The sequence below is a fragment of the Leopardus geoffroyi genome, chromosome A2 (assembly GCF_018350155.1).
Source record: "Leopardus geoffroyi isolate Oge1 chromosome A2, O.geoffroyi_Oge1_pat1.0, whole genome shotgun sequence".
Lineage (NCBI taxonomy): Eukaryota > Metazoa > Chordata > Mammalia > Carnivora > Felidae > Leopardus > Leopardus geoffroyi.
This window is the reverse complement of record NC_059331.1, coordinates 110,861,918-110,885,931: the sequence shown is the minus strand read 5'-3', so window position 1 is coordinate 110,885,931 and position 24,014 is coordinate 110,861,918. Positions and strand designations below refer to the sequence as shown.

Below are 24,014 nucleotides of genomic sequence, written 5' to 3'. Positions count from 1 at the left end.
GTTTCAAAAAAAGGTGAATTAATTTGAATGCTAATTTAAGGACAATAGCCCTGAAAAAACTATTTAAAAATATCACTTAATCCAGGGACAGGTGTAAACTGTTTTTGGCTTATCTGTTTTGTTACCTGTTTCACTGGTGTACTAAATTAGCAATGTTTCTTGAGGTTTGTTACTTTTAAAATAGAGTACTAGGTAGCTTAATAAAATTAGTAATCCTCTTTTTCATGGATAGTGACTTTTTATATCATTCTTTAAACTATTTCTGTGGGACTGTATTTCAAATGAAAAAGTTTTTAAGTGCTAGTATCTGCAAATGGAAATCAGCCTCCTACTGACGGTATTTGGTTCAGAACTTGGGCTGTATGATTAAGGCGAAGAATGTGGAGAATTCAGTAAGGGTTCAGAAGGAATCAAGACATGTCTCAAATGCTCTTTTAAAAGCAAGCAAAAACATTCTGAATCCCTAATTTATTCTTACATGTGGGGTGAGAAATTACATGATATACCTGTTGTCAGACTCATTTCAGATATAACTGGAAAAACTATTTTTCTATTTATTTTACTCACTTAGAAAGTATTTTTAAGCTGTGGCAGATAAAATATTTCAAATAATATCGTTCAAAGACCTAATCAAGTAGATTTGATATACCTTGGGTCTTGTGAAAGGGAGGACTAAGATGTAATAGTAATTAACTGAACAAAATCTCATTATAAATAAATTCAGTCTCTGTGATGATCATGTTGTCTGTGAGTCATTAAAATGAATTTATACTTTCTGATTAAAACATTTATATAATGTGTTTCTTATAAGGTCAAAAGAAATAGACTGGCAACCTTATTTTACTACACGCATTGTAGATGATTTTGGCACACACCTACGAGTATTCAGAAAGGCTCAACAGAAGATAACAGAAAAAGATGATCAAGCAAAAGGTAATAATGTTTATTGCCTTTGAAAATTAGGACTTTAAAATCTGTTTTTCTTTATTATTCTGCATTTCTTGAATTGTTCTTTTCTTTGTCCAGGTACAGCAGAAGATCTTGTGGATACCTTCTTTGAAGTTGAAGTTGAAATGGAGAAGGATGTTTGCCGTGATCTAGTGTGCACTTCTCCCAAAGATGAAGAAGGTTTTCTTTTCAATTTAAGTCTTTGGAGAACAGTGTGCAGAATGGTTAGAGACAAGTTAGCAGAACAACGAATAGAAGGGTAAAAGGTGAAATTATTTTTACAGGAAAGGTAGCATAGTGTAGACACTGTCACTATTCATTGTATTTTTTTTTTTTAACTATTAAAAGTAGTTTCCAGATTCTTTTTTTTAAGTCATCTTTAAAATTTGAAGATGAGATTAGAGATTACCTCTCTTTTAAAATATAGCAAGCACAAACATTTTATGATTGTATATTTACTTTTTATGATCTGTAGTAGATTATCTTCTCCTTGAGTTTATCATTTCTACTTCAAGAGTACACTGTTACCCTAAAATATTTTCTAAAAGAATGAGTATAATTTCAGATAAAATTTATGGAGTTGAATGGACTTGTACTTTCTTTGTCAGAGGTTAGACTAGATAAGTTTTAGCTGAAGATGTCTTTTTTTAGTTTTATAGCCACTGAGAAAGAGTCAGAAAGAGTCTTTGCTACTTGACACATTTTTTGTTGTTATTAACAGGATCGGCTGTATAATTACGTTTCCAGGAAATGTTAGCATATGAACAACTACAGAAAAGCGTTTGTAGTTGTGGAAACTGTTTTCTTTGACTTCTACAATGTGCTCAACTTTTTGTTTTCCTCTTTTATCCTTTTTTCTTCTTTCCTTTTTATATTTATTGTGCAATGCAATTTTTAATTGCCATTTCCTTAGCACTGACCTGAAATAATAACCAAATAGAAGAAATAGAGTGATGTGCGTAGATTGAGCCCTCATAAATTAGTAACGTAGAAGAGCATAACTTTTTCTTTTGTTATTATCTGACAGAATAGTGGAAGTTCTTTCTTTGAAAGAAGAATTACAGGTATATTTTAAAATATGCAAGAAGCTTTTACGTATACAAGGTAATTTGTAGTAGAAGTGTAGAATACACGGTACAGCTAAAACTGTTTTAGGGAAAACACTTTTATAATTGAAGTTTCTCAATGATTCAAAAATAGGGTAAAACTGAGCAGAATAAAAAAAAATATTAGTTTGATTAATGAATAGTTACTGTTTGGAGAATAATGAAAAAACTTTAATGAATATTACATGGACTAATTAATTATTGAAATAATAAACTTGTATAATCAGCCGCTTATTTCTGCCTTTTTGTGTTTTTTTTAATCAAGAGTAGGTGCAGATTTTATATTTTCTAATGTAACGGCCACCTTTTTCGTTTCTAGGATTCCTAAGGGATCTGTGTGAGGTCTTACTATATTTATTGCTACCTCCTGGAGATTTCCAGAACAAGATCATGCGATACTTTGTCAGGGTAAGTGTAAATTCCTATTACATAAATGTCTGAAGAAACTTAGAGTAATAATTTTCAAAATATTTGGTCTCAGGACCCTGTGAAACTCTTAAAACTCATTGAGGACCCCAAAGAGTTTTTGTTTACATGGGTTTTTGTTTACAGATTTATTTATCAATATTTACTGTATCATAAGTTAAAACTAAGACATTTTGAAACACAAGAATGCATAAGCACACATTCCATTAGTTAATTGATGTATCATCACACCATCATGTTCGTTTCTGAAAATAACACTGTGTTTGTCTCCCTCCATCCCTCAGAGGTCTCTGGACGACACTTAGACAAACTCCCTTAGAGTCAGATACTGGGATTTTGGGTTATAACAAGGATGTGTTTTAGATTTTATTTAATATAGCTTTACCTATAAACTTACTGGAATGAGGCTAATTAAAATAATACTTCTGGATAGAAACTTAAAAAAAACCCAGACAGTTAAGATTCTGCTTCTTATAATTAGAAAATGATTAAGTGGGATGAGAACAGTAGTTTTGGAATTTTTATGTCCTGTATGTAAACATTTGGAGTAAAATTCCAAATATGGATATAAAGGAATAATATTTTGGTTTTGGCTGCTGGTTATGATTGAGAAATGCTAGCTAGCTACAACTATTATGCTGGTTGAATGGATAAAATGAAAGCTTCTAATTTATATGAAAAGGAAAGCTTAGAATCTTTTTAGTCTATCATCCAGCAAAATAGATACTAATTGCTGAGGTGTGCTTTTATGCTTATATGTTATTATTTAAGCAATAGCACACAATTTCTTAGTACCTACCTAAGTTGAGGTCAGTGTCCTTCTCAAGTAGGGTAGTGGTACTGTGAATTAGGTAGAAAATGATTGGTTTTAATAGGAAATGTCTGATAGATGATGTATTGTTAAGACCAATTATTTGGGCTAGTCATTATCACGGGTGGTAAAATACCTGACAGGTCAATCGCTCGATTTCACAACTGCCACTGAAGGAAGATACTGGTAGTCAGTTATAGCACTCATTCACAGAATCTTTGTCTTCCTGGTACATTAGACAGCCACTGCTAGGCAGTGTCTCAGCTACTTCCTTATGGCTGACAATCTTTTCCCTCTTGAAATTCTTTCTTGTCTTGGGTTCCATGTCATTGCTCTCTTGATTTTTCTCTTCGCTTGGTCTCTTTTTTAGTCCTTTTTAGATGCTTTAACTCCTCTTATAGCTAACCTTTAAATACTTAAGTTCTTAATCCTAAGCCCTCTTCTTACCCATTCCTATGCCTTTAAAATCCATCCAAGTGCTAATGACTTTCAAATTTATATCTTGGTACAGACTTCACTTATGAGTCCCAGGCTACTGTTACATGCTGCCCACTGAAAGCACCATTCGATTGACCTTTTAAACTTCAGATGTCCAAAATGGAAATCTTACTCTTGTTTCCATGTCCTCTCTTGCCTTTTAAGTCTTTTCTCCATCCTAGCCATTCCCATGACCATCAAGTAAATTTTTCACATCTTGAGTTCTTCCAGAGATTTGCAAGGCCATGCGTGATGTGGCCTTGTTTACCTCTCTGGCCTTTGTGCCATGCAGTCACTGTATTCCAGTGATACTGATTTCTCCAAAAGTACCATTTTCTCCCTACAATAGGGCCATCTTATACTCTTTTTTGTCTTCTCAGAATGGTTCCCCTTATTTTCTTGGGTAAATTGTCTACATCTTTCATATCTCACCTTCTCAGAAATGCCTCCCCTGACCACCCAATCTAAACTTCCCTCATAATTCCCTATTACCATACGTAAGTAAACAGTTACTTTCCTTCATAGCATTTGCCATATTTAATATTATAACTGGGTTGTTGTGTTTATTTACTTGCTGCCTCTTTCTGCCAGTAGTATTGTGAGCCCCATAAGGACAGAGGACATATCTGTATCATCATTATGTACTTAATGGCTATCATCACACCTGGCACATAGCAGATACCCAGTCAGGAGAATTAGTTTTAGTAAGAGGAAACCTATTTGCCCTTCTTGCTGCTGTGGTGTACATGCTACTTTAGCTTCTTGAAGATTAAACTGACTTTTAGGAGATGTGAATGAAGATGTGTCTTATTACATGAGGTTATATTTTAAATAAGTAGGATTGTTTAAAAAGCAAATATATTTTGCTATAGATTGCTCTTTTAGACCATTATTTCATTTCTTTATGTTTGAATAATTATAGGGTACTATATTCAGCAAATCAGTTTTTGTTTTTTTCTTTCAGCTTGATGGTTGATCAGTTTTCTTTTGTTGGTAATTCAGGTTTTCCCCAAAGATGCTTTTGATCAGATTAAATAACAGATTAAAGAGTTGTTACTTATTTCCTTTATAGGGATCCTTTATATGGATTGTACAAATCACAGAACTTGACTGCAATAATTGCTATTCAGTCATGTCTGCTTTCTTTCCATTACCATGTTTTATTTAAAGATTCATGGCCTCAGTGACTTTGTAGCTTTTAAGCCTTCATCTTGGACAGCTGGCGCTTCTGTCAAAGTAGAAATTATAAGGAAAAGGCTACCTATTTTGGAATATTTAGAGCTTTCACTAGAACCTGTATAGGAATTGTTGAGTCATAGGATTACATCTTGACTAACCAGACCCTTTCATGAGGCAAATTAGAAGATCAAAGTAATTTTCTAAGACAGATTGACAGATTGCATTGACTAATAAGAATCACTAGATCTATTCAAAATTCTTTCCCACATGTGTTTTTTTCTTATTTTGCAAAGAAACTTACAAAAAACTTGGTTTTATTTATGCATTTTCTTCTTACATAGTACATTTAAAAATTTGAGCATATGAGTTCACCTGGGTGGCTCAGTCGGTTGGGCGGCCAACTACAAGCTCAGGTCATGATCTCGTGGTGTGTGAGTTCGAGCCCCACGTCAGGCTCTGTGGTGACAGCTCAGAGCCTGGAGCCTGTTTCCAATTTTGTGTCTCCCTCTTTCTCTGCCCCTTCCCTGCTTGCTCTCTCAAAAATAGCAAACATTAAAATTTGAGCATATGTGGCCAGAGACATAACTTGAAGGAATGAATTATATAAATATAATTTTTAAAATTTGGAGACTGAAGCTAATCTTGAAAGAATAAACAATTACTTCTAATTTAAGACTGTAAGATGTCTTAAAAGATGCTTGAAGGGGCGCCTGGGTGGCGCAGTCGGTTAAGCGTCCGACTTCAGCCAGGTCACTATCTCGCGGTCCGTGAGTTCGAGCCCCGCGTCGGGCTCTGGGCTGATGGCTCAGAGCCTGGAGCCTGTTTCCGATTCTGTGTCTCCCTCTCTCTGCCCCTCCCCCGTTCATGCTCTGTCTCTCTCTCTGTCCCAAAAATAAATAAAAAAAAACGTTGAAAAAAAAAAAAAAAAAAGATGCTTGAAAAAGTTATTGGACCTGCCCCACATTGGGCATAGAGATGACTTTAAAAAAAAAAAAAAGAGATGTGCCTAGCTGGCTCACTTGGTAGATTATACCACTCTAGATCTCAGGGTTGTGAGTTTGAGCCCCACTTTGGGTGTAGAGATTACATTTAAAAAATGTGAAGAAAAGAAAGGAATTATAAAACAGAAAGTTATTGGAACCTTCATGGATGCCTTTTGGAAATGTTAATTCATCCTTAGGTAATAGTTGTCAGAGACTTGCACAGCTTACAAAAAGTAGAATGTATATAAGATAACTCACTGAAGGAAAATAAAGTGAAGGCTACCTTTATGAACTTATTATACTGGAAAATGAACCAGATAAGTTAGAGATCTTGGTAAAAGGAATAAATAAATTGGTCCTTTAATTAGAGAAGTCAAACATTCTGTTAAACTGACATTTATTTAGCCTTTCCAGTATTCTTAAGAAATGGTGTTTTATAAATTTAGATATCACATGCGTAAAAGGATGAAGATTAATAATGGGTGAAAATATGATATAAATAGGATCAGCACTAAATTCTTAATTTGCTTTATTTCCATTCCTTTAATATTTATCAAATGCCTACCATGTTTAAGACAATGACCTTGAGTAAATATTTTTGAAGATAGGTAAATCAGTAGATCAACTAATAAACGTCACTTATATACAGAAGGTTCCTGGATATTTGTGGTGTTTCAGAGAAGTAGAAGATAACACAATTACATGGGGAATGATAAGTGATAAATGCCATAAATTCAGGGCACGAGTGTATCTTAAACATGTAAGTAAAAAAGTGTTCAGCTGGAATGATCAGGGTTTAATTTGATTGGATTTCATTCTGTAGTCAAGGGCAGGATTTTAATAGGTTGCAGAGTAAACAGTTGTAAAGAATGAGAAGATATAGTCTAGAGAAAGATGAATAATTATATTACCATATTATTTTTTTATTTTCTCTTAGGAAAAATTTCAAACACAGACAAGTATAGAGAATAATGCAGTAGACATTTATGTACCAACTACCAAAATTTAACCACTGTTAATGTTTTGCTATAGTTGCTCTTTTCCTCCCTTGAAGGTAACCACTATTTTACAATTGGTGTGTATCTTTTCCTATTATCCTTCATTTTTATTCTTTTAATTAGATGTAGGAATTCATAGACACTTGGTGCCATGTTTTGCCTTCTAAAACTTGACATAAATGCTAACATACTAGAGATACCCTTCTGCTTTTTTCTACTCAACTCTAGATGTCATTGCGGAGATACAGCCAAGTTGATACAGGTAGTTTATCTCATTTATTTTAACTGAGGTGTATTAGGTCATCTTTTTATAAGATGTGTTGATTATCAAGTTTTACATGTGTCATATCTTTCTTAAGTAACAGCATTATGTTATTTACATTATGCTATTGATTTGAGAAGTATATTAAGTTAAATTTGCTTTTTTTTTTTTTTTTTTTTTTTTTTTTTTTTTTTTTTTTTACATTTTTGGTGCAGGAAATCCTTGCACGAGGAGTTCTTCTTCCATTAATAAATCAACTCAGTGATCCTGATTATATTAATCAATATATCATATGGATGGTATGTACTTTCTAAAATTACAACTCTGTTTTTAAAGCATTTTTTTAAAATTTAGAAATAATATCTGGGGATCAGGATGATCAAGCAATAATTTATTGAATAAATTAGGTAAAAATATATTTATAGATAATCTTTATGTTTCTGGTATTTCTATTTGTTCGTAGGTTGAATGTGCTAGACAAATTCATTGTAAGAAATTTGTTGATATGATAATCCTCTCACAATTTTGGTATTGTTACCACTTATTTAAATTTAAAAAAAGGATGTTTTCCTGACGGAGTGTATAGATTATGAGTACTTTTAAAAGCTGCTATTTGGTTTCAAACACGGCTGTGGTCTGAACTACTTAAATATATGTACTTTATGTTTTATACTATATAGTGGAGGAAAATGGGGTAGGAAACCTGGACTGAGAATGGGAGCCTGTGTGTTTTAGGTTTGTTTCTGTAAGTTGCTTAGTGTGTATATAAGTAGCTAACTCATAGTTTTCTCATCCTGGCAGACATATCAAAGGGTTAGTGATTATTAAGTTTAGTAGTTATAATTATTTTTGTGTGATTATATATGGCTTTCCTCAATAAATTCATGGTCAAGGAAGTATTGTAAATGGGGTGTTGCTGGGAATACTTTGATAAATACTTCTAGATCTTTGATTCATTTTCTTGAATTAGAATTTTTCCAGTAACTCAGTCTAGTTTTCGTAGGAGAGAGTTACTTTATTTATTGTTCTTTGTTTCCAGTAGCCATTATCAAACTAGCCATTATCAAACTATGGAGGTCACACAACTTGATTCTTCTTTTCCTTTATCCTACTAGGCTCTACCAAAAGCTTTAAAAATATGTATATCTGTCTAATTAAAATTTTTACAAATACGTATCCTCTGGTTAGGAATTCTACTCTGAAATTTATTCTAAAGTAGTAATAAGTTTGAAACAAAGGCCATTAATGGCCGTTGCTTTTAATACTGAAAACTTGAAAGCTTTTTAAGTGTTCTACATAGAGGATTGTGTAATTATGGCATATTGACACAGTAGAATATTTTGCAGCCATTAAAAATAATGATGATGGTAGTGTATCTTGAATATGAAAACATGTTTATATTTTTAAGTTGAAAAGGATAACTAAAAGTGATGTGTGTTTGTAGATAATGCTTTTTAAAAACAAATATGTAAATATTTATTAATGATTATATAATTCTGATAGTGTATATACTGATTGAAATGTTAATAGAAAGGTAGGATTATGATAGTTTTAATTTTTCTCTTTTGTTTATGTATTTCATTTTATATGGAATATTGGGTACATAACAAAAAAGTAATGTTTTAAGAAATAGGAAAATACAGGTAAAATTTAAAAACATTTAAGTAATAAAATAAGGGTAAAAGGTATTAAAACATTTTATTATAACACCAGAAAATGGATGTTTTATGCTGTATAATCTTACCTGTGTTACAGAAAAGGGTGCATGTTCACCAGAATGTTATCTCTCACTCATGGGATTAGGAAATATTTTTATTCCTACTTATATTTTTCTTTAGCTTTCAATTTTTCTTTTGCTGACCTTGTATTAACTGTATAATTAATTGTATGGTGAAAACATTTTGGGGGAGAGATTTAACATATAGATAGTCTAAAAAGAATTCAAAACACCAAATTTTTACTTGTTCTTCCCACACTTGGGCTTCTACTATTGTGTATGATGCTTGTGTTTTTTTGCTATTTAATGAACAGGAATTGATCACTATTTTACTTGCAACACAATATCAGAAAATATGTTTGAAAGAGAAGAGTTTATCAATAAAGGATCTCTAGCCTACTTGTGTCGGGTTTACAGTCTTTTGACATTATTTGTGTGGAAAACCTTGTATATATAGGTATTATAAACATTAAAATAAGCACAGTTCTTAGTTCAGTTCATTTCTATCAACTTAGTGTACAGTTCATTTCTATTTGAAAGGAAGAGTTTAGAGCAGTTTACTACTTATTTATTTTTGAGACAGAGGGCACAAGTGAGTGAGGGCCAGAGAGAGAGAGAGACAGGGAGAGAGAAAACTCCATGAGGCAGAGAGAAAGAGAGAGAGAGGGAGAGAAGTGGGGCTCACCTGATGCAGGGCTCAAGCTCACCTGATGGGGGATCTCGAATTCAAAAACCATGAGATCATGACCTGAGCCAAAGTCCAGTGCCTAACCACGTGAGCCACCCAGGCACCCCCAACAGCAAGCAGTTTAGTAGTAACATATTTTCTCTCTGTATAAAATGTTAGTGTTGCCCAACAGTATTTTTTTTTTAAGTTTTTTAAAATTTATTTTGAGAGAGGCAGAGAGGGAGAGCGAGAATCCTAAGCAGGCTCCCTTCTGTGAGCACAGAACCCTACTCAGGGCTGGAGCTCACAACCTTGAGATCATGACCTGGGCAGAAATCAAGAGTCTGAAGCTTAACTGGAAGCTTAACCCACTGAACCACCCAGGCACCCCACCCCACAGTTTTAAGTCATTTCTAAAAATAGTATGGGTGAATTTGCATTATTCATCTCTGAGTATGTATTTTTTTTAATACAAACTAATTAAGGATAAGTCTTATCTTTTACTGTGGAATAGATTACTTAATTGGCTCATATTCTTATCTCTAACTAGAGCAGATGAATGGACAGCTGTTAATTTGTTTCTTAATGTATTCTTAGAAAAATCAAGACTTTAATAACCTACCTTTTTTTTTAATCACTCAAGTAAAATTTACGTGAAGTAAAAGAAATTGCCAAGTGGTCTTCTGAAGTTGTGTTCTAATTTTGCACTTTGGTAGTACCATTTGAGAGTTTTTGTGTCTCCACTTTCTGGTCAACATTTGGCATTGTCGTTTTGTTGTGGTTAACTTGCATATCTAAATGATATATGAGCATCTTTTCATACACTTGCCAGTTTTTCCTTAGTTCTGAACTTAAACAATGACTAGTTTTTTGACCTCTTTGGAGAATGGGTAATATCTCAAGTCTGCTACCTTTTCATAGATCCCCTTATTGCTTTACTTAAATTTTATTGGCAGTCACAGTGGTTAGTCACTTCATAATATCCTTGACTACTTTTTCTCCCTCTATCTTTGTTATTTGCTTGGTGCAACCACACTCTGGTTAAATTCAGCTCTACTATCCACCCCATTCCTGTTCTTAAACAGCACGTGGCTAGAGAAAAAGACAAAATGACAGAGTTATTTATGTCATCACATTGATTCTGTGCAATTTAGGTCACAGAATGTTACTTTTCTCTTTAAAACCCTCCAGTAACTTTTCATTCCGCTCAGAGTAAAAGCCACAACACATATTGTACCCTGCCTGATGTGCCTTCCATTGCCACTAATCTCGTCTTCTACTCCTCTGCCTCTTCCCGGGACCATGAGTACAGAGGTTTTCATTTTGTTTTCTTATACACACTGGAATAAACACTTGCTGTAAGGTTCTGCCTAGCACATGGTAGGCACTGAAGATTCCTTTTTTCCTTAATAAGTCCCCCTCGCACATATTGTTTGAACTTTTTTTATAGATCCGTGATTCTAATTGCAACTATGAGGCCTTTATGAACATTATTAAATTGAGTGACAATATTGGAGAGCTAGAAGCAGTCAGAGATAAGGCAGTAGAAGAATTACAGTATCTTCGATCTCTAGATACGGTTGGTGATGGTGAGTGTCATTTTATGCTATTTTTTACCTTAACTGCATCTAAATCTTTATTATGTTAACATGTGCTAAGAATAAAAGCATTATAATTTCCTGAATGTGAGGCAATTAATACTGTAAGTCTCTAAAAATAATTGGCATGGTTTAACTTTAATTAAATAATTTCACCATAAAATTTCAGATTATTTCTCTTATTGTTTGCTCTGTTCATTGGTTATTATGTTAAAGTAAGTGCATGTTTAAAGTATTTCATAAATAACATTACCGATTTCTAGCTCACAATCAATTTGTTTGTTTTTAGATATCAACACTATCAAAAATCAAATAAATAGCTTATTATTTGTAAAAAAAGTATGTGACTCAAGAATACAGCGGTTACAGTCAGGCAAAGTAAGTACTTTCTAATTAATGTTTAGTTACAAATACTTTAAATTCATTTAAATATCTAGCAAATAACAAGAATTGGGATATTAACCAGTGTAGCCCTCCACAAAAGGCCTTGCAGAAAACTTTTTGGATACACTGTATTATCCTATATTAAATGAAGCTAAAGAGATTAAAAACTTCTTGGATAATGCTACAGTAATTAAAGGTTTTTTATTTATTCATCTATTCATTTGCTATTCAAAATTCAACCTTTACATAATTTTATACAGTGGGCACCATTTTAGATGGATGTAATAGACAAAATCTCTCTCTTCATTGAACTTAACATTTTAGTTGCAGAATCAAAAAATAAACCAATAAGTAAATTAATATATAATGCTAAAAAATGTACAATATGAAAAATAAGTAAAGCAAACTAGAGGGATAGAGAATGTATAAGACTGTTTTAGATAGATGCTGACTGATTTGGTGACATGTGAGCATAGAGAAATCTGATAGATTAATGAGAAAGTCCTGAGAATTTTTGTCTTTTATTGATCTTTCAGGCAAAGGTAAAAGCATATAGGTCCTGAGATAGGAAAGTGTTTGCTGAGTTAGAGCAGGTCAGTATGGCTGGTATAGAATGAATGAGAAGGGATTATATTAGGAATGAAACTGGAGAGGAACCTTGGGGGTTAGATCATATATAGTTTTATCTGCCATGCAAAATTATTTCAAAATTCTAATTATGACGGGAACCCATTGGAGATTTGTTCTGGCGACTGACATGATCTGACTTACGAGTTGAAATGACTACTTTGACTCTTGGTGATGATTAGATTGTGGTGGAGTTGCAGGGGACAAGAATGGAGACTGACAGATCATTTAGGAGACTACTGCTTTAGTCAAGTAAGAGATGTCTACAGAGGTTGTGAGAAGTAATTGAAGACTGGATATAGTACTGACAGATTTACTAAGAGATTAAATATGGAGTGAGAGAAAAAAAAGGACTCAAGGAGGATTTCTAGAATTTTTGGCTTGAGCAACTGCATGTAAAATGTTGCTATTTACATTTATAAAATGGATAATACAGGGAAGAGGAGTTTTGGCAGAGAGAATTAAATTTTCATGTTTTAGTTTGAGATCCCTGTTAAACAGTCAAGTCAACCCACTAATTGGTAAACTTTGTAGTTCAAGGGAACGGTCAGTGATGGCCTAAACTTTGAGGATCCTCAGGATTATTAGACAGTTATTTAAAGTTGAGACTGGATGGATGAGGTTTCTTACAAGAGTGAAGGTGAGTAAGAAGATACCAAAGACTTAGTTCAGTGGCTATGGTTACTAGAGTTTAAGACAAAGTGGAAGATCTAGCTAAAGAAACAGCTAAGTCGCTGATGAAATTAAAGGAAAACCTGGGAATGTGATGTTCCAGAAGCCAAGCATAGAAAGTTTTTAAAGAAGTGAGAGATCACATATTTCAAAGGCTGCTAATAAGTTGAGTAAGATGAAGACTCAGAATTGGCCATTAGATTTGCCACCAGGGGAATATTGGTGATCTGATAATAGCATTTTGGAGTAGTGGAGAGAAACCCTAAGTGAAACCAGTCCAGGAGAAAATGGGAAAAGATGAATTAGAAATAGTGATTATAGGCAGCTGTTTGGAGGAGTTTTGCCCTGCAGAGGAGCAGAGAAATGGGGCTTAACAGAAAAAAAGCAGTTTTTACTACTTTTAGTTTTTAGTGTAGTCAGGGTTTTTTTGGCTGATTTTCTATTTTGGAAATTTATTGTGACTCTCTGGGCTTGTAATTTTGCAGTGTATTTAAATTTATTAAGGAACAAAAGACTAATTTTTGTAAATCTTGGTTTAGTTTGCTGGATTAATTATAACTGACCTTACTTGAGGCCACATTTGTCGTATACCTGAGTATATGTGTATGTATGACTCTTCTAGTTAAGTGTTATTTTAAAATTATATACCCGTGCAAATTCAGAATGGAAGAATGGTATGATTTCACTTATGGTTAGTTTACCTTATCTAGACCTTAGAGTTAGTGATCCTTCATCATCATTATTTAAAGTCCATTTGTTGGGACACCTTTTGATAGCAAATCCTTTTAAAATTTAGATGTCTTGTTTGAAGCTCGTCACTTCTATTTTGAATATCAAGCGTCACCTTTTTAGTAGTTCAGGTCATACAGTAGTTTTTCTTTGAAAGAAAAATCAGAATCCCCACAGAGGTGAAGTTTTTTAACCGTACTACCCATCTTGAAGTCTTAGAAGGCCCTTTATGTTTTTTATTACTAATAAGGTTGCAGTGAATACTCTTCTGCATCCCTTATCTGTGGAGCTGCTTCTGGGAAGGAGAAAAAGGGATAAATTTGAAGAAAGAAGATTTAGATAGGAGAAATCATATGCTGGCATTGGGTTACTTTATGCCAAACGTTTTAAGTCACTTATCTGTTTATTATACAGTATTTAAAGAAATTTTTTTTGCATTAAATTTTTTTTCCTTATTTTATTTTATTTTATTTTATTTTATTTTATTTTATTTTATTTTATTTTATTTTATTTTATTTTATTATTATTTTTTTAATTTACTTCCAAGTTAGCATATAGTGCAACAGTTATTTCAGGAATAGATTTCTTAATGCCCCTTATCCATTTAGCCCATCCCCCTCCCACAACCCCCAGTAACCCTCTGTTTGTTCTCCATATTGAAGAGTCTCTTATGTTTTGTCCCCTCCCTATTTTTATATTATTTTTGCTTCCCTTCCTTGTGTTCATCTGTTCTGTGCCTTAAACTCCTTATATGAGTGAAGTCATATATTTGTCTTTCTCTGACTAAGTTTGCTTAGGATAATACCCTCTAGTTCCATCCACATAGTTGCAGATGGCAAGATTTCATTCTTTTTGATTGCCAAGTAATACTCCATTGTGTGTGTGTGTGTGTGTGTGTGTGTGTGTGTGTGTGTGTGTTTATTTGTATTCTTTTTTTTTTTTTTTTTTTTTTTTTTTGCATGTTGAGTTTGATAAGTTCTTTATATATTTTGGATACTAACCTTTTATCTGATATGTCTTTTGCAAATGTCTTCTCCCATTCTGTCGGTTGCCTTTTAGTGTTGCTGATTGTTTCCTTTGCTGTGCAGAAGCTTTTTATTTTGATGAGGTTCCAGTAGTTCATTTTTGCTTTTGTTTCCCTTGCCTCTGGAGCCATGTTGATTAAGAAGTTGCTGTGGCCAAGATCAAAGAGGTTTTTGCCTGCTTTCTCCTTGAGGATTTTGATGGCTTCCTATCTTACATTTAGGTCTTTCATCCATTTTGAGTTTGTTTATATGAAGGGAGATACTAAATACAGAGGACATTTTCCCTCCTTTTTTCAAGTTATCTTCTTTCTCCTTTATGGACTACCTATATCTAATTTAGTATCCACCCCTACTTAAGGCAGCCTAACTTTCAGAAAAACCTTACTGTCTTTCTTTTTTAAAAAGATGGTTATGAGGGATGGATTTAGGAATACAGACAAACTGATACTTCACTGAAACATCATGGATTTTATGGGAAAAGCTGCAGGCTTTGAAAACAGTCTTTCTTGCCAGCTCTGTGATCATAGGCAGCCTTTCTGATCTTAAGCTTTCTTCTCCAGTAAGTAGGATTGGCAATATTTATCCAATAGGATTGTTGTGGATAATAAAGTAACGTGTTTAATGTACCTAGCGCTATGCTTGACATATAGATTCTCTAAATTTTGAACCTATGTTTGTTTTATTTTTTTATTTTTCATTTTTTTCTGTGTGTAGGTAGTTATCTTACTGTGTTACTTTGAAAAATGAATATAATTTACTATTTAGGCAGTGTGAGAAGAACATTTTATATAAAGACTGTAGAGTTTTTGCTCTGTGAGAAGCAAAATGACTCTGAATATTTTCTGTTTTCTCATTGGATAGACCTCAATCTATACTTGCGAATGTTGGTATTTATTTATTATTGCACATCGTGGGTATTCCATACATCCCTTTAGCCCCTAAAATATTTGTTTTCATTTGAAATATGTGTAGAGATAGAGAATATTTGAAATTCCAATAATTTAGAATTATTTTGTATTGAAAGAAATGGATGCTTATCATACTTTTAATGCATATTCACTAAACAACTTAGAATAACTAGGAAATTCTCCAGGCTTATACTGTTTTGAGAACCTAAATGAATGAGAAGGAAAAAACACTTTATTCCATTTTATTGTAATGTTTTTATATCTATGTAATGATCTTTAACCTAGTGAGTGAATAGATAAAATATTAACCTATATTTACTTTTATTTGTAGGAAATAAATACTGTGAAACTGGCAGCAAACTTTGGGAAACTTTGCACAGTCCCTTTGGACAGCATTCTTGTAGACAATGTTGCACTACAGTTTTTTATGGGTAGGTAAATCCATCTTACGAAAATAATAATAGCCCTTGAAATTTTTAGTTAAGTTTATTTTTTATTTTGAGAGAGAGAGTGAGAGCGAGCATGAGTGGGGGAGGGGCAGGGAGAGAGAGGAAGAGAGAATCCTAAGCAGGCTCCACACTGTTAGCATGGACCCCAGTGTGGGACTCTAACCCACGAACTGTGAGATCATGACCTGAGCTAAAATCAAGAGTCAAACACTTTACTGATTGAGCCACCCGGGTGCCCCATCCCTTGAAATTTTTAATAATTGTAAAGATTACTAAAATTTAAATATCTGAAATTAAGCATGCCAGTTATGTCTTTCCTCCACTCTTCATTTTCTGAAATAGTCCTTTTCTTTGGAAATCATCGAGGTGGAGATTTATTTTGTTTTGAAGGAACGAAATGCTTTGCATAACTTAAATGTGTGTTTGTTAAATTGCTTTTAAAATAAACCCTAGGAGGGGCGCCCGGGTAGCTCATTTGGGTAAGCATCCGACTCTCGATCTCAGCTCAGGTCTTGATCTCAGGGTCATGAGTTCAAGTCTCACATGGGCTCCATGCTGAGTGTGCAGCCTACTTAAAAGAAACACTCAGTGGTGTTTAAAAATAAACTCTAGGAGATTCTATGAATTTAAATTAATTAATTTATTTTGAGAAAGAAAGAGAGTGAGCAGGAGAGGGAGAGAGAAAATCCCAAGCAAGTTCTGCACAGTCAACACAGAGCCCGACATGGGGCTCGAGCTCATGACCTGTTAAGATCATGACCTGACCCGAAATCACGCGTTGGACACTTAACTGACTAAGCCACCCAGGTGCCCCTAAATTGTTTGGGAAAGAGTACTTTATCAGCAGTACACAGTGCTTATAAGTTATTTGTATCTTTCAGTGCATGAATGGGAAAGGAGTTTTTTATATCATTTTAATAAATATAAATATTTAGTAATTTTGATAATATAGTTGATCCTTGAACAACACAAATTTGAGCTCTGCAGATTCACTTTACTTGGATTTTATCCAATAAATACAGTACAGTAATACAAATGTGTTTTTCTAATGACTTGTAATATTTCCTTCTCTAGCTTACTTTATAGTAAGAATACAGCATATGATACATTTAACATACAAAATGTTATATGTGTTAATTAACTGTTTATATTAATGGTAAGGCTTCCAGTCAAGAGTGGACTACTAGTAGTTATGGTTTGGGGGGAGCCTAAAGTTACACATGGATTTTTGACTGCATGGTGAGTCAGTGCCCCTAACCTCTGCATTGTTCAGGGGTCAACTATACATCAAAATTGCTTTTATCTGGAGGACATTTTCATTAAACTTCCCTGATTCTTCATTTTCATGACCAAAAACATAAATACATGGCTTGTTGAAGATACTAATCCTTATTTTTTAAATTTGTGGAAATATTAATATTATAATTAATAATCTTTATTGAGAACAGAAGTTGAATATTGAAATAATTTATTTCTGATGAAGCCTTCTGTGCAATTATATCCCCTAGAAATTTTATCATGAAAAATGAAATTAAAAAAAAAAAATATGCTTCAGTTTGTGCTTTTTACATAACTGTGGTCTTTTTAGCTTAACAATTTGTGATGTAAGTATTCTTTACCTCAAGCATTTACCTAACAGTTTGAAAATATAGGGTTTTAAGTATTTGAAACTTTAATCCTTCTTAACTTGTCATATGGTTACATGCACCCAAAAACATGTGACATGAATAACTACATTGTTATGGATTTTGTTTGTTAGATTACATGCAGCAAACTGGAGGTCAAGCACACCTCTTCTTCTGGATGACAGTGGAAGGATACCGAGTTACAGCCCAACAGCAACTAGAAGTTTTATTAAGTCGTCAGAAGGATGGAAAACATCAAACTAACCAAACCAAAGGTCTTCTAAGAGCAGCTGCTGTTGGAATATATGAACAGTATTTATCAGAAAAGGTGGGGATATATTTTTGTTACTGTTTTCTTAACTTCTTTGGTAGCATCTTTAGTAATAATTTTTGTAATATAAATGAATATTCATTACTTATACTAGGCACTGCTGCTTGGAAACAGTGTCTCATTTAAATCTGATAACAGTCTTATTGTATATTATTATCTTCATTTTATAGGTAAAGAAACTCATGTTTAGAAAATTGAATTAACTTTGCCAAGGTCACGCAAATACTAATGATAGAATCAAGATTAGGGCACACACTCTAGATTCAAGGACACAAAAGATTGAAAGTAAAAGAATGGAAAAAGATAAACCATGCAAGCAGTAACCAAAACAGAGCTGGAGCGGCTATACTAATATTAGACAATAGATTTTAAGACGAAATTTGTTATTAGAGAAAAGAGGAACATTTTATAATGCTAAAAGGGTCAGTTGATCAAAATGATGAAATAATTATAAACACAACAGCAAAACCTCCACAGACACATAGAACAAAACCTGATAGAATTGAAGGGAGAAATAGACAATTTAACAGTAATAGTTGAAGACTTCAATACCCACTCGATAATTGACAGAATGATTAGAAAGAAAATGACCAAATGGGAAAAAAAAAATGGCCAAAATTATACAAGAATCGAAGAACACTGTAAACCAATTAAATCTAACACATCTGTAGAATACTTGCACTAACAACAGCAGAATACCCACTATTTTCAAGCTCTTGTGGAACATTGTCTAGGGTAGACAGACTTTTTACTAGGCCATAAGACAACTCTGAATTTAAAAGGATTGAAATTAGGGGCACCTGGGGAGCTCACTTGATTGAGTGCCTGGCTCTTGATTTTGACTCAGGTAATGACCTCACTGTTGAGGGAATTGAGCCCCATGTCAGCCTCTGTAGTAACAGCGCAGAGCCTGCTTGGGTTCTCTTCTTCCCTCCCTGTCTGCCCCTTCCCTGCTTGTGCGCTCTCTCTCTCTCTCTCAAAAATAAGTAAAGAAACATTAAAAAATGTATTGAAACCATAGAAAGAATGTCTGTTTATCGTAGTACAATTAATTAGAAATTAACAAAGGAATTTTGAGAAATTATAAATATTTAAAAATTAACACATTTCTAAGTAGTCTCTAGGTCATAAGGAAATCAGAAAGAAATTAGAAGGTATTTTGAATTGAATGAAAATGAGAACACAATGTATCACAATTTATGGGATGCAATTACAGCAGTGCTTAGAGGGAAATTTGTAGCTTTAAATGCCTAGTTAGAAAGAAGAAAGATCTCAAAATGACAATTTCTATTTTCACCTTAAACCAGAAGAAGAAAAGCAAAATAAATTCAAGGTAAACTGAAGGAAGGAAGCAGTAAAGATCAGAATAGACATGAGTGAAATGAAAAACAGAAAAACAGTAATGAAAACAATAAAACCAAGAAGTGTTTCTTTGAAAGAGAAATAAAATTGAAAAACTTTAGCAGGATTGGCCAAGAAAGAAAGTCACAGATACCAAAATCATGAGGCATCATTACCAACCATATAGGAATCAAAAAGACCATAAGCAAATATTATAAACAACTTTATCACAACAAACTAGACACCTTAGGTGACATGGGCAAATGCTTTCAAAGACACAGATTGCCAAACTGTCATTCTGATAACAAAGCCAGACAAAGACCTCACTCAGGAGACTATCGACCAATATCCCTCATTAATATGGACACGGCAATCCTTGAGATTTCTCACACTCCAGTACTTGTAATGGCTATGCCATAATACCTTTTAATTTATACTTAAGTAGCACAAAAGTTGGATTTGAATTTAAGTGTGAATTTTGTTTGAAACCTGCTCATTCGTCCATTTGCTTATATTTTTGCCTTATGAAATATACATAACAGAGTGCACATTTTAAAGAATAATACTATAACAGACACCTTTATACACCCCATTTAGCTGAAGAAATAAAACATTTACTATGCTTTTGAAGATCCTTAATATATTCTTCACCTGTCTTCACCTATCATGTTTACCGGTTTCTTTAATTCCTGATGAAATCAGTTTCTTGTAATTATTCACTTGCTTTTCCCTACCATTTTAATATACATGTGTGTTCTAAAGCACACATTGCTTATACACTGCTTTCTTTTTCTTTCTTTCTTTCTTTCTTTCTTTCTTTCTTTCTTTCTTTCTTTCTTTCTTCCTTTCTTTCTTTCGATAGAGAGAGAGAGAGAAAGCGTGAGCAGGGGAGGGGCGAGGAGAGAAAGGGGGAGAGAGACTCCCTGCTGTCAGCTCAGAACCCAATGCAGAGCTCGATGGACAAACCACGAGATCATGGTCTGAGCTGAAATCAAGAGGAGTCAGAGTCGGACATTTAACCGACTGAGCCACCCAGGTGCCCCCTTAGCTTTGTTTCTGGCCTTTATATAAATGGTCTGATACTATATGCATTGTTTTATTCTCATTATTATATTGATTTTTATACATTTTGATTCATGCAAGTATAGTTCATTTTCACTGAAGTATTTTATCATACACATATACAAGACTTTATTTACCTTCAGTAATATTTATGAGCAATTTGGTTTGTTTTCCATTTCTTTTCTCTCATACTTTTGCTCTGAATATTGCTGTTCATGTTTTCTTATTGCACACATTCAAGAGTTTCTATTTAAAAACACAGCTTTAAGGTATATATCAAAGTCTTTCTATGTTAGTTTTTAAAGTAGGTTGTAGTCATTTTTGTGTAATCCAGTGTGGGGATTATAGTTAATACTGGATAAATAAAAAATTAATAATTATTTAAGCTAATTTCTTTCAGCATTTTATTTATTTATTTATTAAAAAAAAAATTTTTTTTTCAACGTTTATTTATTTTTGGGACAGAGAAAGACAGAGCATGAATGGGGGAGGGGCAGAGAGAGAGGGAGACACAGAATCGGAAACAGGGTCCAGGCTCTGAGCCATCAGCCCAGAGCCCGACGCGGGGCTCGAACTCACGGACCGCGAGATCGTGACCTGGGTGAAGTCGGACACTTAACCGACTGCGCCACCCAGGCGCCCCTCTTTCAGCATTTTAAAGATAGCATTTCATTGTTTTCTGGCTTTTATGTTTCTACTGAGAAATCAACTATGAGTTTAATTGTTACTCTTTGAAGGTCATCTCTTTTTAAAGCATTGAAAGACCTCCTGAGTCTTGGGAAACCTTTCCCCAGGACACAGCAAGTCCCACATTTTAGCATTGGATGGAGAAGATTGACAAAAATTCAAAACCTCAATGTGATGCCAGAAATTCAGGGCTGAAGGCAACATGTTAGTGTCAAATGACTATGGTGTGGATTATTCAGTCATCGTTGTCTTTTTTCCTTAGCTTATAATATTGGCAGCCATTATTTGCTCTTCACAGTAATGGACTCTATTGTCTATACTGCATCTACAATTTAAGTGATTTGTTATCCTGGATATTCACAGTCTGTCTTTTACTTTTCCTGTCATGTGTTTTGTATTGTGATAGGACTTTTTAATTTTTAAATTTCTTGAATGTTTATTTATTATTGAGAGACAGAGAGAGACAGAGCATGAGCAGGGGAGGGGCAGAGAGAGAGGGAGACACAGAATCCGAAGCAGGCTCTAGGCTCTGAGCTGTCAGCACAGAGCCCGACGTGGGGCTCGAACTCACAAACTGCGAAATCATGACTTGAGCCGAAGTCGGATGCTTAACCAACTGAACCACCCAGGTGTCCCAGGACTTTTTAATTTTTAACATTATGAATATTAAAACCATGTTTTCTAAAAGTTGAGACATGAAAATGAGGATAATTGCAGTACCAACATCAGCATGACCTAGACAGTGCCAGAAAAGAAGACTAAATGACTATGTCGTTTTAATGACAAAGAGAAGGAGCCTTATACCTGGATTAGGGAGAGTAACCAAAATAAAGCATACTACATGATGTATAAAAAATGTTTTGAGATTGGTCTTGGTGGAGAAGGGGATATAAAAGCAAATATTGAAACTGAATATTGCAAATAATTTTAAATTAATAAAAAGTTTTTGCTTTTGTTTTTTTGTCTTTTTCCATCTCCCCAAAAGACCCAGTGATCAGTTAAAACTAGTGAGTATTAAGTGAATTAGCTTGGGCACAGTGTACAAATGAACACACATTAGCCTATCTGTCCCTTGCTTGCTTTGTAAAAGTAGAGTTACTTTTAAACTGAATAGTGTTACATTTCATGATTCAGAAGTTTCAGCTGAAATATCCTGTGGGTAAACAAGAGAGAAAGTTTTGATAACATGTTTTCGCCCTTTCAAGTTTAGAACTTATTCTGGCAGTTCTTAACCAGCAGTCATGCTTTTGGTAGAGTATTGTGTTACATCAAATTGTGGCAAGAAGGGTATATTTCCCATAGCTACTAGGTTCTTTGATGTGAAAAAATGGGGAGTTTTAGATAATCTTGATGTTTAACATTTTAATAAATTGCAGAAAACATAAAAGAAACTTTGCTTTTATATAAATACATATTTATCAGACAGTGCAAATGTAAATTTTGACAAATTTCTTTCAGTCTATAAACTTCTTACCAAAGAAAATGAAAAGATCTTACCTGCTAAATATGTATTCCTTCTATACAATACTGCTAAAATGGGGTACCATTTGCTTACCTGTGATACCGAGGTTTTCATAAAAGTTTTTTGATCAATTTTTAGTTTCGTCAAAACATTCATAAACACTTAATGAGATTTTTGACATTATAAAAGTGTCAGAAAATAAGCATTTTAGACATTTGCTTCAACATGGCTATGGCTATCGTTGCCAGCCATAGAAAAAATGCTAAAATATTGATAGCAGTAAAATCATGTTTTCAAAGAATGGGAGAAGAATAATGTCTTCTAATTTGAAAATACATAAAAAATAAATATGGTGGAAAGAATTATGGTAAACAAATATTTTTATTTTTATTTATTTATTTTTTTGGTAAACAGAAATTTATATGCCTTTTTCTCCAGAACTGTTGAATGATCTTTGAAGAGGCTAAGAGGAACCTTGAGAAGGATGGTTTGACCTAAGTTGTTTTTGTGTGGGTTATAGAAAAACTCAGTGAACAAAATGGCTAATGTTTTTGTTTGTTTGTTTGAGATGAGACTATTGAGGACTCAAAAAATATCACCAGAAAGGGACAGCCAGCTTTAATAGGATTTTCTGTTTCTTTACTAAAACTATAATTTGTTTGGAATTCACCTTCACTCTCACAAGTTTAAATGATCTGTGTGTTTTAAAACCATTTTTCTTGAGGAAGAGAAGTTTAACTTTTAATGACACGCATTATGCTTTGAAGTGTTTAAAATGGGCATTTTAGGCATAAAGTCTATATGGTAAATTCTTAGATACACTTGGCCTATAGGTCTAAAAACCTGCTGCTGCTTTTAGTAAGGAAAGTCTTAGTATTCTGTGCCAAAATGGTTTTATTGAAAGGATATTTATTTATTTATTTTATTTATTTAAAAAAAAATTTTAACGTTTATTTTTGAGACAGAGACAGAGCATGAACGGGGGAGGGTCAGAGAGAGGGAGACACAGAATCTGAAACAGGCTCCAGGCTCTGAGCTGTCAGCACAGAGCCCGACATGGGGCTCGAACTCACGGACCGCGAGATCATGACCTGAGCCGAAGTAGGCCGCTTAACCGACTGAGCCACCCAGGCACCCCGAAAGGGTATTTATTTAACTTGGTGTCATCACATTGGACTGATAAGGGAAATAAGTGTGATGTAGGCTTAAGAACAGAGGTAAAAGTCAAGGTGAATTTTGTATTTGGTTGTATTCAGTTATACCCCCCGGTTTAAGAAAAAAAAAAAAAAAAAAGTCCTAAAGTCTGCAGGCAGATTAGAGAAGTATTGTTAAAAAAGGAAACATAAAAAGTAAAAATATCTTCATCAGATCGTGGAATAAAAAGGAAAGTAATTTTTTTAAGTTAAATATAGATAATACCTGTTTAGTCTTATTATATTTATAATCTTTTTAAAAGTCTTCTATTTATTCACTTTAATAATACACAATAATAAAGCCTGCAATATTTATTATATAATGAAGAGCTTAAAAGTTAAATTGT

General features: G+C 33.6%; 1 protein-coding gene across 5 annotated transcripts in view; it reads left to right on the top strand.

Moving 5' to 3' along the window:
* SNX13 (sorting nexin 13) overlaps nucleotides 1–24,014 on the top strand; it is a 136,267-nt gene that overhangs the window by 66,568 nt on the left and 45,685 nt on the right. For 4 of the 5 annotated variants that reach the window (XM_045495010.1, XM_045495011.1, XM_045495008.1 and 1 more), the window contains 8 exons: nucleotides 812–933; nucleotides 1,027–1,128; nucleotides 2,374–2,462; nucleotides 7,406–7,489; nucleotides 11,025–11,163; nucleotides 11,462–11,550; nucleotides 15,849–15,948; nucleotides 17,726–17,919. In XM_045495010.1, coding sequence (XP_045350966.1) covers nucleotides 812–933; nucleotides 1,027–1,128; nucleotides 2,374–2,462; nucleotides 7,406–7,489; nucleotides 11,025–11,163; nucleotides 11,462–11,550; nucleotides 15,849–15,948; nucleotides 17,726–17,919 — 919 coding nt within the window. Of the gene's footprint in view, nucleotides 1–801; nucleotides 934–1,026; nucleotides 1,129–2,373; nucleotides 2,463–7,405; nucleotides 7,490–11,024; nucleotides 11,164–11,461; nucleotides 11,551–15,848; nucleotides 15,949–17,725; nucleotides 17,920–24,014 lie in introns of all 5 variants that reach the window. The other variant, XM_045495012.1, reaches the window with a different exon arrangement.